General features: G+C 42.1%; 1 protein-coding gene across 2 annotated transcripts; it reads left to right on the top strand.

Moving 5' to 3' along the window:
- The first annotated feature begins 8,883 nt into the window (after positions 1–8,883).
- On the top strand, positions 8,884–14,670 carry LOC146892267 (uncharacterized). 2 transcript variants are annotated; one of them, XM_085698097.2, is made up of 4 exons: positions 8,884–9,368; positions 9,584–9,652; positions 12,402–12,490; positions 14,504–14,670. In XM_085698097.2, the coding sequence occupies exons 1-4, from the start codon at positions 8,961–8,963 to the stop codon at positions 14,511–14,513; spliced, it is 576 nt and encodes a 191-aa protein (XP_085554223.1). In that variant the 5' UTR covers positions 8,884–8,960; the 3' UTR covers positions 14,514–14,670. The 2 variants fall into 2 exon arrangements, with proteins under 2 accessions (XP_085554223.1, XP_085554224.1); XM_085698098.2 differs by having other exon boundaries at positions 12,402–12,500.
- Positions 14,671–16,252: the final 1,582 nt, after the last annotated feature.

Here is a 16,252-nt window from a genome sequence, read left to right as displayed (position 1 = left end):
TTGGAGAAATAACTGAAACCACGGGTCACAGACTTTAACAAGCTGCAGAATGCCGTGTATGAGTCTGTAAAATCTTGCATACTTGCCCAACTTTGTGGTTTTAGAGTATAAAAGGGAATACAAATTAGTCTTCGCATTGACGCTTTTTAGGAGTTTTAGTCCACCAGTGACAACCCCTCTCTCCCCCTCTCACTGGTGTCAGAGTGCTTATTCTAGGGAGATTCCCATAATGCTGGTACCCTCAGAGGTCAGAAAAGGGCATTGCATTCCTGGGAATTGGAATGGTTGGTGTCTGCCATATGGATGCTTGGAATTAGACCCAAGCTCTCTGCGAGAGCAGTAAGAATTCTTAACCATTAAGCTCTATCTCCAGCACTTGGTGACTAAGATATTAATACAGAGCCACTTGATGGAGGCTCGGGGTCCAAACTGTAGTATACGCGCCTTCATATTTTCTATCTGACAGCGACCTTTTTATAAAGTCCATGTAATTTTTTGTGACGTCCACAGACTGAGATAAATAAATCTTACCATCTATCCCTCGCTGGCCTGAAACTCACAGAGACACACCTACTTCTGCCTCTGCCATTTTGCAAGTGCCGGGGTTAAAGGCACTTATGTGTTATCATACCTGGTTGAAGTCCATGTTGGTTATGGTAGACCTAATTGATAAACCAAGATAATTGTCCAACGTGAGCTCTTTAATCACATGTAGTACTTTTTGTCACTTGACCTGATATGTCCGTAGACTCTGAAGCATAGCTGCCTTTGAGCACTGTTCAGTTTATTGCATCTTGTAGTCTTACTGGAAGGTTTAACTAACAACATGCTTAGGAAAGTTCCCTTAGAATTATCTACATGATTCCCGTGTGATCTAGAAAAACAGTTTCACTTCCTCTATTGAATTTTTTTTCACATGTGTTCTGTGTGCCCTGCCTAGAACATCCCAGGAAATATGTATAGAGCTAAAAGTGAGCACCCTTGTCTTGTTCCTGATCTTTTTTTTTTTTTTTTTTTTTTTTGAGTATAATTATTTTTTTTTTATTAATAATTAAATTCATAGTTTCCATTTCCACCCCCCCTCCCAACACCCTCCCACTCCCCCTACTCCCCCTCCTCCTCCCTCTTCGTCCCCCAGGGCAGTCAGGGTTTCCTGCCCTGTGGGAAGTTCCAGTTCCTTCCCCCTCCCTCCAGGTCCAGGAAGGTGAGTGTCCAAACAGACTGGATCCCAAAAATCCATTATATGTAGAGGAAACAGGTCCCAGTGTCATAGTCAATGGCTTTTCAGAAAGACTTCGGGTCAGCCACAGTCAGAGAATCCAGCCAAATTCGGAGAGTCTGGTTAGATCACGTCCTCTTTCAGTCCCAGTCCAACTGGCCTTGGTAAACTCTCATCAGATCCGTTCCCTTGTATCAGTGGGTGATGGCATCCCTCGCAGTACTGAATTCGTTTTTCATATTCTTCCTCCTTCTGCTCCTCATTTGGACCTCGGGGGGCTCAGTCCCGTGCTGCAATGTGGGTTTCCGACTGTATCGCCGTCCTTCATCAGATGCAGGATCTATGGTGATAAGCAAAATATACATCAGTATGGACATGGGCCACGGCCGATTCAGGCACCCACTCCTCTGTCCAGAGAGCAATCTGGGGGATCTCTCCTTGGACCTGGGATCCCATATATACTCAAGTCTCCTGTAAACCCTAAAATGGGTCCCTTAGTTGAAATATAATCTTCCCTGATCCCTTGTTCATCCTTCCTCCCTCCCCCCCCATCCCAGGCCACCAAGCTTTCCCCTTTCTTCCCCTACTCCCTTCTCTCTAACCTTCTCCCCTTCCATCGACCCTCCCTCCCCCCCATGCACCCGAGGTTACCTGGGACTCTTGTCTATTTCCTACCTCCTGGTGGATAGCTAAATAATCTTCATCAGGTTCATCTTCTTATTTAGCTTCTCTAGGATCACGAATAATAGGCTCAAAGACCTTTAATTATGGTTAGAATCCACTTATGAGTGAATACATACCGTGTTCCTCTTTTTGGGTCTGGCTTACCTCACTCAGTAAAGCGTTTTCTATGTCCATCCATTTGCATGCAAAATTCAAGATGTCATTGTTTTTTACCGCTGAGTAAAACTCTAATGTGTATATGTTCCACACCTTTTTTAACCATTCTTCTATTGAGGGGCACCTAGGCTGTTTCCAGGTTCTGGCTATTACAAATAGTGCTGCTATGAACAAAGTAGAACAAATGCTTTTGTAGTATGATCGGGAATCTTTAGGGTATATTCCCAAGAGTGGAATTGCTGGGTCCTGAGGGAGGTTGACTCCCAGTTTCCTGAGAAACCGCCACACTGATTTCCACAGTGGCTGCACGAGTTTGCATTCCCACCAACAATGGATGAGTGTTCCCCTCACCCCACATCCTCTCCAGCATAGGATATCATTGGTGTTTTTGACTTTAGCTATTCTGACAGGTGTAAGATGGTATCTCAAAGTGGTTTTGATTTGCATTTCCCTGATCGCTAAGGAGGTTGAGCATGACCTTAAGTGTCTTCTGGCCATTCGAAGTTCATCTGTTGTGAATTCTCTGTTAAGTTCAGTACCCCATTTTTTAATTGGGTTAATTAGAGTTTTAGTGCCTAGTTTCTTGAGTTCTTTGTATATTTTGGAGATCAGACCTTTGTCTGATGAGGGGTTGTTGAAGATCTTCTCCCAGTCAGAAGGCAGCCTTTTTGTCCTACTGACAGTGTCCTTTGCTTTACAGAAGCTTCCCAGTTTCAGTAGATCCCATTTATTCATTGTTTCTCTTATTGTCTGTGCTGCTGGGGTCCTGCTTAGGAAGAGGCCTCCTGTGCCTAAATCTTGTAGACTATTTCCCACTTTCTCTTCTATCAGGTTCAAAGTGGACGGATTAATGTTGATGTCTTTAATCCATTTGGACTTGATTTTTGTGCATGGTGATAGATATGGATCTACTTTCATTTTTTTACAGGTTGACATCCAGTTATGCCAGCAAAATTTGTTAAAGATGCTGTCCTTCTTCCATTGTATACCTTTAGCTCCCTTGTCGAAAATTAGGTGTTCATAAGTTTGTGGGTTAATATCTGGGTCTTCTATTCGATTCCATAGGTCGACTTCTCTGTTCTTATGCCAATACCAAGCTGTTTTCAATACTGTAGCTCTATAATAGAGTTTGAAGTCAGGGATGGTAATGCCTCCAGAAGTTCTTTTATTATATAAGATTGTTTTGGCTATCCTGGGTTTTTTGTTTTGCCATATAAACTTGATTATTGTTCTCTCAAGGTCTGTGAAGAAGTTTGATGGGATTTTGATGGGGATTGCATTGAATCTATAGATTGCTTTTGGTAGAATTGCCATTTTTACTATGTTGATTCTCCCAATCCAAGAGCAGGGGAGGTCTTTCCATTTTCTGGTATCCTCCTCAATTTCTTTCTTCAAAGACTTAAAGTTTTTGTCAAATAGGTCTTTCACTTCCTTGGTTAGAGTAACCCCAAGATATTTTATGCTATTTGTGGCTATCATGAAAGGTGATGCTTCTCTGATTTCCCTCTCTGCTTCTTTATCCTTTGTGTATAGGAGGGCCACTGATTTTTTGGAGTTGATCTTGTATCCTGCCACGTTACTAAAGGTGTTTATCAGCTGTAGGAGTTCTTTGGTAGAGTTTTTGGGGTCACTTATGTAAACTATCATATCGTCAGCAAATAACGAAAGTTTAACTTCATCCTTTCCAATTCGAATCCCCTTGATCTCCTTATGTTGTCTTATTGCTATTGCTAGAACTTCAAGCACTATATTGAAGAGGTATGGAGAGAGTGGACAGCCTTGTCGCGTTCCTGATTTTAGTGGAAAGGCTTTGAGTTTCTCTCCATTCAGTTTGATGTTAGCTGTCGGCTTGCTGTATATTGCTTTTATTATATTTAGGTATGATCCTTGTATCCCCAGTCTCTCCAACACCTTTATCATAAATGTGTGTTGAATTTTGTCAAATGCTTTTTCAGCATCTAGTGAGATGATCATATGGTTTTTTTCTTTCAGTTTATTTATATGATGGATTACATTGATAGATTTGCGTATGTTGAACCAGCCCTGCATCTCTGGAATGAAGCCGACTTGATCATAATGGATAATTTTTCTAATGTGCTCTTGGATTCGGTTTGCCAGTATTTTATTGAGAATTTTCGCGTCGATGTTCATGAGTGAGATTGGCCTGTAATTCTCTTTCTTGGTTGTGTCTTTGTGTGGTTTTGGAATTAGGGTAACTGTAGCTTCATAAAAGGAGTTAGGCAATGGCTCTTCTGTTTCTATATTGTGGAATACGTTAAGGAGTATAGGTATTAGCTCTTCCTGGAAGTTCTGGTAGAATTCTGCATTGAAACCATCTGGTCCTGGGCTTTTTTTGGTAGGGAGATTTTTGATAACAGCTTCTAATTCTTCACGACTAACAGGTCTATTTAGGTTGTTCACCTGTTCTTGGTTCAACTTTGGTATATGGTACTTATCTAAAAAAATGTCCATTTCTTTTACATTTTCCAACTTTGTGGCATATAAACTTTCATAGTAAGATCTAATGATTCTCTGAATTTCCTCTGTGTCTGTGGTTATGTCCCCCTTTTCATTTCTGATCTTATTAATTTGCATGTTCTCTCTCTGCCGTTTGATTAACTTGGCTAGGGGTTTGTCAATCTTGTTGATTTTCTCCAAGAACCAGCTTTTTGATTCATTGATTCTTTGGATTGTTTTCTCTGTTTCTATTTTGTTGATTTCAGCCCTCAGTTTGATTATTTCCAGTCTTCTAGACCTCCTGGGTGAATCAGCTTCTTTTTTTTCTAGATCTTTCAATTGTGCTGTTAATTCTCCAATGTGTGCTTTCTCCGCTTTCTTTAATTGGGCACTTAGTTGTTCCTGATCTTAAGGAGTGTCTTAGTTTGCTTTCTGTTGCTGTGATAGAACATCATGACCAAAAGCAACGTAGAGAGAGTCTTATTTCCAATTACAGTTCTGTATAACATCCCCACACAGAAGGGAGTCGGGACAGGAACTAGAGGCAGGAACCTGGAAGCGGGATCTGAATCAGATACCATAAAGGAACACTGCTTAGTGACCTGATCTCAGGTTCACATTGAGCTCTCTTTCTTATACTTCTTAGGCTCAACTGCTCAGGGGTAGCAGTACACACAGTGGTCTGGATCATTCTGTACCAGTCTTTAATCAAGTAAATGTCACATAGACATGCTTGCCTGTCAACCTGATAGAGGGATTTTCCTTTTTAAGGTTCTCTTGTTCCAGATGACCTAGACTGTGTAAGTTGAAGAAAACAAACAAACAACCTGACCATCACAAAGAGAAAGCGTCGAAGTTTCACCATTCAGCACGATGTCTGCTACGGGGTTTTGGTGATGTATTTTGTCACAGTGAGATCATTCTCTTCTATTCCCAGTTTGCTACATTTTTTTCTGTCATTGAGGTGCTGGGATTTGTCACTTCTCCTGAATTCTATAATGTGGGTTTATGCTTTATGCATTTGATTCAGTATTCTGCTGTATCCTGATGTTAAATATTGAATTTTTAGGACAAATTCTATGTGGAATATAATCCTTTTTACATGATGCTTCATCTGGAGGCTTTTATTGAGGCATTTTTTCATGTACATTCAGAAGAGAAAATATATTGTTTTATATTTTCATTATCTTATGAGAGCCTTGTTTGGCTTTAGCATCAAGATATTTCTGGCTTTATATAATGCATTGGGAAATCTTTGCTCCTCACTACTTCTTATGAAAACTTGGCACCAATTATTCTTTAAATGTTGGGTGAGCTCAATGACAAGGCCGTCTGTGGATGAGACCTTACTGCAGGAGGTTTTAAAATGACAAGTCTCTTTGTAATACATCTGTCAAGGTAGTCTATGTTTTTAAAGGAACTACTCACACAGAGAAAATCTCATTCACACAGAGGTAGGTGGATCTCTAAGAGGGCCAGCTTGTTCTACACAGAAACGGAGTTCTGGAGCAGACAGAGCTACACAGTGAGACTTGGTCTCAAAAATCAAAAATTATTCTTATTTTAAATCATCTAACTCATTAGCTTACATTCATTCATCAAGTTCTTAATGATCTCTTCTGTTTCTATAAAATCTGTATTAATGTCTACAATAAGTGATTTTAACAATTTGAGTTTGCTTTCTTCTCAATCTTTCTAACTAAAAGTTTGGCAATCTTACTGATCTTTTCTAAGGAGTTACTCTTCATCCTACTTACTCTGTTCTGTTTTCTTTTCCAGTGAATTCGTTTTGCTCTGAACTGTATTTGACTCTTTCACTCTGCTCACTTTCTGTTTAATTCTCCTTCTTCAGCATGTGAATGTGCAAGGCTCAGTTACTGGTATGTACGAGACCTTACTTCTTTTCAAATGTAGCCAGTTGTGGCTGAGGGGAGATAGGGGAAGGGAATAGGGGAGAAGGAAGGAGGAGAAACTGCAGCCAGATGGAAAATAAATCAATAACTTTAGTTTATAAAAATTGTGCCCATTAAACTATAAACTTCCTCCTTACCACACTACATCTCCAGATGATACATCTAGAGACGTCTCCATTCTACACATTTTCAGAGTGCTTTCTTGTTTCTCCCGTAATTTTCCTTTGGTTCATCTGATACCCGGCAGTGCACTGTTTCCTTCTTTGTCAAAGTTCAAGAATAGTCATGGGTGTGGTGGCTAAAAGAAAATGTCCCGCAGTAGGATCAAACATTTGAAAGCTTGGTCTTTAGTTGGTAGAATATTTGGGAAGGATTTGAGGTATGATCTATTGGAGGTATGTCACCAGTGGGTGGGGACAAAGGGTGGACTTTGAGGTTTCAAAAGTCAACGTCATTCCAGTTGGCTCTCTCTGCCTCATGGATGTTGCCCCAAGATGTGACCTCTGGGCTACTGCTCTGGCATTATGCCTGCCTAGCTGCTGCCATGTTTCTGGCCGTGATCGTCATTGACTAACCCTCTGAAATTGTAAACAAGTTCCCAATTAAATGCTTTCCTTTGTAAGTTATCTTGGTAATGGTGTCTTTTCACAGTGATTGAGAAGTAACTAAGACAATGAATTTCTAAATTCTTCATCTTGTCAAATACACTGAACTATCAGACCCTCATTGCAACCACCACAGAGCCGCAGTCTGTTACAGTTTGTCAAAGAAACACACTATGAACTGGAAGGATCTGGACACAATTTTCCCACCTTTAATGCTTCAGTAGAGAACTGAGTGGCATAAACAGGATGGACAAGCACAGCTCAATGTCTGAAGCCACCTTAGGAAACGATCACAGGTCCATCACAAAGCTATCACGGAGGTCTAAAGCTTCCCGTCATGCCACACCTCCTAGGTAAGTTTTCTCTTCATGGAGATAAGATAAGTTCTAGGTGCTTTCTGTCACAGCTAGCATCAGCTACATTTCCCCAGAAAGAATTGGAAATGGACATAAAAGTGAGAGCGTATGTCCCGCACAATATGTCCCGCACAATGGATCACTCACCTCAGCAATAAAACCACAGAGTAGTTAACTGACCAGATGTGCGTAATCACGTGCTTCTCTCTGCTCAGCGCCAACACAAGTCTACTGAATGTAAAGCATAGGTTTTTAAAATCAGTTCAGCCAGTGTGACTCTAGATTAGTTGAACACACCTCCCTGTCTTTCCTCTTCTAGGACATTATCAGTTGTTTCCTGTTGAGGTAATTTTTTTTTTTTTTTTTACTGAAGCAGGTTCAATAGATTTGGAAGTACTTAGTTGAAAAGTAAATTACTTTTCTCTTTGCTATGATGAAATAGCTAACCTACAGAAAATAGCATTTATTCCGGCTTATCTTTCTATGGGACCATTCCATTGTGGCTGAGACCACACACTCACACACACACACACACACACACACACACACACACACACACACAAAATTACATACCTAAATTAACTAGACCCAAAAACTATATGTAAACTTCTACATAGAGTAGCCATGCAGAATGGAAATTGTAATTCCACAAGAAGCAATAGAAATTAATGAATTAAAAGTCTCTTTACTGCTACCTAGTGTCTTACAGGGATTATTTTCAATGTGTGTCTTTTGTGATTAAAAATTCCCAAGGAACCAGGCATAGTGGCTCTAGCCTTAAATTCTAGCACTTACAAGGGAGAAGCAGGAAGAGCTCTGTGTGTTCCAGGCCAGGCTGGTCTACACAGTGAGAAATCCTGTCTCAAAATAAAAAGTCCCTGGGAAAATATGAACACCATAGAGATCAAATAGAACATGTAAGTATAAATAAAATATAAACTAAGGAAAGGTAGACCTGGGGTAATGGCTCAGTGATTCAGAACGCTGGCTGCTCTTGCATAGGACCTGTGTTCAGTTACCAGCACCAACACTGAGTGGCTCATAACCACTTGTAACTCTAGTTCCAGGGGATCTGACGGTCTCTTTTAGTGTCTGCAGGCATTAGACATGCACATGGTACACATACCTATATGTAGACACACAGTTGAACTAAAGATCTTTAATCATTTCTATTTATCATATTGTGCAACATGAAAACCTTTCTTAAAAATCACTTAAACTGGCATCCACACATTTTTCCCAGTTCTTGTAGGGCTGCTGCCCCAAGACCCAGGCACATGGACCTAGCCCATGTGTCTGACTAGTCTCCACCAATAAGAGGAAAAGCATTATCCAACGGCAAAGACGGATGCGACAGCCTCTGCTCAGTGCTATTTGCCATGGTCGTTCCCACACCTAGACCCTGAGCCCATTTCTCTGGAAGGGGAGGCTGCTGCCCTCCTGGAGCAGAGGGAGGGTGTGCGCACCTCACAATGGGCATTCTGTCACGGAATGAGGTGAAGGCTGACCTGTGTCATAACTGCCACAGCGGCTCTAGCCAAGCTCAGTCACTAACTGTCGTTAGTAAAGTATGGCTCTGCAGGGTTCTGGGAAGATGAGGAGACAGCATCCAAGAATTTTGGGAAGTCTACGCAATCCTCTTCCTCTTCAGACTCCTCCCCTGTATTTTTTCCCAGCCAGCATCCACCTCATCCCTTCTCAGCCATCCAGCCTTCATCCTGCCGTCTATGTCCATCCCCTGTCTGTTTTCTACCCTACTTCTTTCCCTACTCTGAAAAACACTTTCTTCTTCCCCACCTTAATGATGGCCATGCCCAGCTCCTCTTGCCTGGCCAAACTTTCCACTAATCACCCTGCTGTCTTCCAACCCTCTTCCTGTTTGTCCACCCTCATGACTAACCCCCCTAGGAGAGCGCCACTGGAGAGATACCTAGTCTCTCTTTCCCATCCGGAAGCTGACTGCCCTCAACTAGACTGGGTAAGTCTAAAGCCTCAGACAAGAATCCTGACAGATGGTTCACGTCTCCCATGATTTCTGCATTGATCTTGTCTCTGATGGATTCCAGCTCTACCCAAGAAATAATAGTTTTTAAAGAAACCAGAAGCCTAAGCAGGGCCTTTTACAATCATCAGAAAGCCTTCTTGGGAGGGATCCATACGTGGTTTTTTAATGTCTTTCCGCATATTCTTCAGGAGTTGAGGAAGAACTCTCCAGACATGGAGCCTGGAATTGAAGGAAACGAATTGGCTCCCACATCCCTGGTAAGTAGGGCTTGGTGAGTGTCAGGAGGCTCAGCAGTGCTGCAGGTGACATCTGAGAGGAGCAGGAGCCAGCCTGGCCTGAGTCTGGGTTCTGGGTTCAGTTTAGCAATAGGTTTAATTGTGGGGAAATTATTTTCCTTTTATTGGAAATGTTTTTTTTATATGTATAATATCCTGATTTTAGTTTCTCCTCCCTCTACCCCTGGCTCCTCCCCACCTCTCCTCCCATGCAGACCCACAATCTTTCTTCCTCTCACTAGAAAACAAACAGGCTTCTATGTGATAATAATAAAATAAGAGAAAACAAAAATGAACACTTTGGAATTGGACAAAAGAAGCAGAAGGAAATGAGTCCAAGAGAAGGCACAAGAATCAAAGGCCCACTTGTTTGCACACTCAGGAATGCCAGAAAAAAATGCTAAACTGGAAGTCAAAAGATATATACAAAGAACCTGTAGAGTAAAAAAAAACAAATAGAAATAAAATAAGAAGATAAAATTTTAAAACGGAAGAGCCCTGACATGGCATTGTGAGACAAGGAACCTCCAAAGAAGCCTTTGAATTCTTTTTCTGTTGACCTACTGCTGGGTGTCTGCCCTATCTTTAAAAGTAGCTTGTTTCCCCAGTGACACTTCTGGAAGAATTTTTTTTTTTTTGCAAGTGGCTGTCGACTGGAGATTTCTTCTGTGTCAGGGATGGGGTTCTGTGTCACTTAGTTCTTCTCTAGAGCCCCATCACATGCAGACGCGGTCAGTCTCTCTGAGTTCATATGAGCATGGTCATCTTGATTGAAGAGAACAGGTTTTCTTGGTGTCGTCCAACCCCTCTGGCTCTTAGACTTCCCTTCCTCTTCCCTGAGTTTGTCAGAGCCCAGAAAGAGTATCTGATGGATACATCCAGTTTAGGGATGAGTGTTCCAAGGCACTCGCTCTCTGTATGTATGGCTGTGGGTCTCTGTGTTTGTTCACATCTGCTGCAGGAGGAAGCACCTTTGATGATGCCTAAGCAAGGCACTGATCTGTGAGTACAGCAGAATGGCGTTAGGAGTCAATTTATTATTATGTTTTGTCCTTTCTCTTTTTAGAAGAGTAGTATTTGGTTTCCCCTAAGTTGCTACACTATCAGGTTTTTGACCACCAAAATATGGGTTCTTTATTTCACTGAAGGGGTAGGCCTTCAGTAAAGGGTAGGTAGGCCTGCCCCTTCCATGAAGTAAAACACTGGTTGATTACTCTTATGGATTTCAGGGAGGTCACCACTGTAGATCAAAGAGTTTATGACTGGGTTGGGGTTTGTGTTTCTCTTTTGGTAGCATTCAGAAATCTACCTGTACCCAAACCACTAGAATATAGTGGAAGGTTCTGGCTGGCCAACAGCTTGACTTTTCCAGGCTCAATAAATTGTGTAGGTGTTGGCATCAGCAACGAAGCCTTACTGTCAGTTTGTACAGAGCATCCTATAGTCTTGGCGACAGCCTGGGCTATTTGAGGGTTCCCATGGAACCCCTCTGGCCAACTACTCAACCCAACCCTCTTTATTGTATGTTCCTTGAATCTCTCTCTAATCTCTCCAGGACTTTTATCATGAAGAGGGGGTGGATTTTTGTTAAAGGCCTTTTCTGCATCTAATAAGATGATCATGTGCTTTTTCTTTTATGTTCAGTGTGTTTATATGGTGGATTAAATTTATCTATGTATGTTAAACTCTGTGCATGCCTGGGATGACACCTACTTGGTCATGATGGGTGATCTTTTTGATGTGCTCTTAAATTCAGTGTGCAAATATTTTACTCAGAATTTTTTTCTTTTTCTTTTTTTTTGTTTGTTTTTGTTTTTTTGTTTTTTGAGACAGGGTTTCTCTATAGCTTTGAAGCCTGCCCTGGAACTAGCTCTTATTAGACCAGGCTGGCCTGGAACTCACAGAGACCCACCTGCCTCTGCCTCCCAAGTGCTGGGATTAAAGGCGTGCACAACCACTTCCTGGCAAAGAAGACATATTCTTTTTTTGTTGGGGTGAAATGATCCATAAATATCTGTTAGGATCATTTGATTTATAACATCATTTAGTTCTAGAGTTTTTCCACTTAATTTTAGTTGGATGTTCTCTCTTGCCTACTAAGTCCCCGAATAACCACTCAGAGGCTTAATTTTAATTACAAATGTTTGGCTAATAACTCACTTAAATTAATCCATATTTCTTATTTATGCTCTGCCCCGTGGCTCATGGTTTGTTACCTCATGTCCCGCCTCCTCAGCGGTTGCCTGGCGTCTCTTGTGACTCCACCTTCTTTATCCCAGCATCATCAGTTTGATTGTCCCACCTAACTTTATCCTGACTTACTATAGGCCAATCTGCTTCTTTGTTAGCCAATCAGAGTAATACATATTCACAGTGTACAGAAGGATTATTCCACAGCAGGCCTGGCTCATGCAAAGTCCCTCTCTGCTTTTACTGAAGAGAGAGGTTTGGAGAGTCTTCTGGAAAGATGACAAAATGACTCCCTAGCATTTTGTATATTAAACCTCATTTCCACTCCGACTCTTTCCCCCGTTCTTGTTCCAAATGTCTTTACCCTCGTCCTGTCCTGTCAGCTCTGCAGCCTTCAGCTTGTTCCCCAGCCCAATCCATCCTTTCTGTGAAACCAGTGCCTTAAAGATTTTGCTGCCAACTGTCAGGATAACGGCCTAGCTTTTCCTGATAAACTGAGGGACCCAGAACGGCTCATGAATCCCATTTACTGTTTCCTCAGGTCCAAGGGAAGCAGCCCCCAGAGACACAGACTGGAAACCAGGAAGTGGAAGAGAGTCAAGCCCTGGTTAAGTTTGGCGCCTTCACTCAGTAAGCACCGGCAAGTACCGCAGCAATGGAAGGAATGTCTAAAAAGCCAGGGCAGAGATCCAGTCTCGCTGGGGTTTAAATCTGGACTCAGGTTACCACGTGGTGACCTTGGTGTGGCTAGGAAGCCACGTAGTGGTTCAGAATCCTTCTGGAAATTTCAGATCAGAAGCCGCACTGGTTCAAGCCACCAAATGTCAACTAATTCCACCTGCTTGTCCATTCATTACAAAACTGGGGACAAGGCTACTTGGTGCTTGTATGAAACATAATAGTTCCCCAAACATTAGACCTAGAAGTCCTGGACTCTAGAATGAATTAAGATGGAGTTTCAGAAATATGTGCGGTGGCCACATGAGACTTGATTGGTCCCATATGGGCTTCACTGTCTGTTACCCTCTTCAATATAGGGAAACAGGAGGTCACACTTGATGGGAAAGTTTGCCTTGTGTCATCTTGTAACTTCTGATGAATACGTATCGGTCCTTCCATTTGCTTTCCATTGTTGTATTGAACACCATGACTAAAATAACTTGGGGAGGAACAGGGTTTATCTTACCTTACAGCTTATAGCTCATTATAAAGGGAAGTCAGGGTTTGCGCTCCAAGAAGGAACTGAAGCATGGGCTTTGGAGGACTGCTCTTTACGATGCTCCCCATGGCTTTCTTATACCAACTAGGACCACCAGAGCGGGGTGGCACCCTCCACATCCAGTTGGGCCCTCCCATATCAATCATTAATCCAGGAAATGACCTATCGGACAATAATATGGAGGCATTTTCTCATCTGAGGCTCCCTCCTCCCACGTGACTCTAGCTTATCAAGCCGGTACCAATGCCTTTTTTATTATCGCACAATTTAGATTCTCTATAAGTGTTAAGTGAAAACACTGCTTTTTGTTCAGTTCGGTGAAACTTCAACAGACACAGTCTTCTATTACATATGTCTAAAAATGGAATCCCTACCATAAGCACCGTTTTCTAGGATCTAGGCAGACAAACATAAGCCATAGTTTGGCATTCTGGGACCCTACTTGGTTTGGGCTACCCATATAACACTTTCTAATATTGCACTTGGCAGCTAGAGAGCCGTCTGTATTATGCAGACAGACAGCACTCTGAGACAGTAGCCTTCCTCCTGCCTTAAAGACCATCAGACTTGGAGAGTTTCTATTCAAATGGATTCTCAAGACTTCCTGATCCAAGGATAGGTGAACCAATCTGTCCTGAACTGGTTTTAGGTACATGTATAGTAAGGTAAAACTATCCCCTCATGAATTTTAGGGCAAATTGCCTATTCACCATTTCATGCCTATGCATAATTGGGTGTGTATATGGTTAGTAACACACTCACTATACCCAAGAGTAACCAAATACCTGTTTCTCTTGAACCCCATAAAGAGAGGCCTCAGACAGATGCCAAGGCTCTTGTGTAAATTCACTCTGTGGCCCTTAGCCCTCTTACAGATACCAAAACTCTTGTGTGTATATTCACTTTGTGACCCTTAGCTCTCTTACAGATACCAAGGCTCTTGAGTGCATTTACTTTGCGGCCCTTGGCTGTCTTACCTTGTATTCTGCCCTATCCTATAGATGTGCTTTGAATAAAGTTTCCCAGCTACTTTTGCAAACTGTATGAGCCCCTACTTCAGATACTGGAAATGCCTGGCCTAGTCCCAGCCAACAGCAGCACCAGGACTCCAGTAAGACAAACGCAGCACCGGCAGCAGCTGCCTCCAAACACCACTTTCCTCTTGAGGGTTTTGCTGAGCTCACATCGGAGCCAGCTCTCTGCTGGAGTCATGGAAGGCAGGGAGTCTCAGACTCTCACTGTAGATTCTCCTGCCGCTTCATCACACTTTTGATGTCATATGACATTATCGCCACTGCAGAAACAACATTTAGCAGGGAAAGAAAAGGCCCGAGCAATCTTTAAATCCTAGTCCGAATAATTCAAATCCAGACTGTCCCAGTTCCTGATCCTCATCTGTCTGACCTTTTCTTCCCCCTCACCAGAGAAACGTGAAATTCCAAAACGACAAGATCCCCACTTACCTCCAAGACCCAAAGTGACATCACTGTGTAGGGGACAACGTGATCAGGAGTGAAGCAGCACACCTCTGGGCATTAAATAAACAGAGTGGACACCGTTCACAGAAATAAATGTTTCATTTGCAAACAAATCAGTGACTCAGGATTTATTGATTTTTAGACCGAACTGATTCCAAAGAGGGAGCTATTTTATACTGACAAAGAAGTTAGTACTCAACGAGGAAAAAGAATTGAGTACGCGTAGCTGCATGAGAAAAAGCGACAGTTGCTTCATGGGAAATTATGCTAAAAATGAAAGTGGAAGGAGGTGAGTCTATTTTCAGTGGACATTTTAACCACCTCTTCTCAGAAGTGGAAAGAAGGAGACAGTGAAAATCAGCCGGGACACAGCTTTTACTTGATCGTTTAAGCCCTGTAGCAGCAGCAGGCTGTACATTCACCTCAAGCTCACCACAGGCCAGAGTCAAGGTCAAAGCACATCTTAAAAAAACTGCAAAGAATAGAAATCAAACTTTCCCCTCTCAAATCACTAAACTAGAAACCAGCACTAAGACATAAAAATTTACCGGGCCACTTCAAGGGGAGTTAGTCTCTTCAGGACAAGGGAGAAGAAAGAATTCTCAAGAGGAATTTAATTACCAAAATTGCAAACAAATGACGTTTAGAGCAAGGACTGTGGCCTGAAAAGATGACTCAGCTCTTGCAGAGGACATGGGTTTGGTTTCCAATACCCACACCTACCTGGTAAGTCAGTTCCAAGGAATCTAATGCTCTCTTCTGGCATCCTGGGCACCATACACTCACATACTTACTTACACTCACATACACATATATATATGTAAAGATATCTTTAAAACAAAACTTGTATAAGTTTGTCTGGATATCAAAATTAAAATAAGACAATTCCCGAAAAAATAAAACTAGGTAACTTTTGTTTGTTTTTATTTTTTGAGACAGGGTTTCTCTGTAGCTTTTTGAAACCTGTCCTGGAACTAGCTCTTGTAGACCAGGCTGGCCTCCAGCTCACAGAGATCCTCCTGCCTCTGCCTCCTCAGTGCTGGACTTAAAGGCGTGTGCCACCACCACCCAGCCAAAACTAGGTAAATTTACACAAAAAATGAGAGACATTTTGAATAGGTCTGTGTATATTAATGGAATTGAGTCAAGTATGTACAAACTCTAGTGTGTCTTGGTGATAGAGCACTTGCCAAGCATGTTGATGGTTCTTCAATATTATCCGAAAATTATTGCTCACCCAAACAGAAAATACCAACCCTAGGTGGACACACTGACTGGTCTACCAAACATTTTCAGAACAATGTTGCCAGATGCCGAAAAGGCATTTGATACAGGGATCAGCAAATTAGACAGGAGATCCGTATCAGAAAATCTGGAAAACCACTGTGAAGTCTAGCACAGAGAAACTATCTACTTAGAGTTAGTCTGTGAATAAGGAAGGGGGACCCAACAGCGTCCTTCCTTTTGACCAATGCACTTCCATTTAAAAGCTCCCACCATTTCTTTTGTGGCCATTGAAGAACTGATTTTAAAAGTTGTTTCTGCAGTTATAACCAACTCATTAGTAAAGACGAATCAATCAGAGAACGGGCAGTTCCTGGCATGGCAACCTCTGATGTCCCAGAATGAAGGCAGAGTGAGTTTCTTGCAGAACAGGCAGATCAACAGCAGAGCATGAGAGAGCCCACAGACGCA

This window comes from Myodes glareolus, chromosome 12 (genome assembly GCF_982192425.1).
Source record: "Myodes glareolus chromosome 12, mMyoGla1.1, whole genome shotgun sequence".
Taxonomy (NCBI): domain Eukaryota; kingdom Metazoa; phylum Chordata; class Mammalia; order Rodentia; family Cricetidae; genus Myodes; species Myodes glareolus.
Note: the sequence above shows the minus strand (reverse complement) of the source record. Positions and strands in the feature narration are given on the sequence as shown.

Bases quoted from the DNA above. Each gene is read 5' to 3' on its own strand.
- LOC146892267 (XM_085698097.2), top strand. From the start codon at position 8,961: ATGGCTCTGCAGGGTTCTGGGAAGATGAGGAGACAGCATCCAAGAATT. The intron at 9,369-9,583 runs GTAAGTCTAAAG...CATATTCTTCAG, and splicing joins ACTGCCCTCAACTAGACTGG to GAGTTGAGGAAGAACTCTCC. The intron at 9,653-12,401 runs GTAAGTAGGGCT...CTGTTTCCTCAG, and splicing joins AATTGGCTCCCACATCCCTG to GTCCAAGGGAAGCAGCCCCC.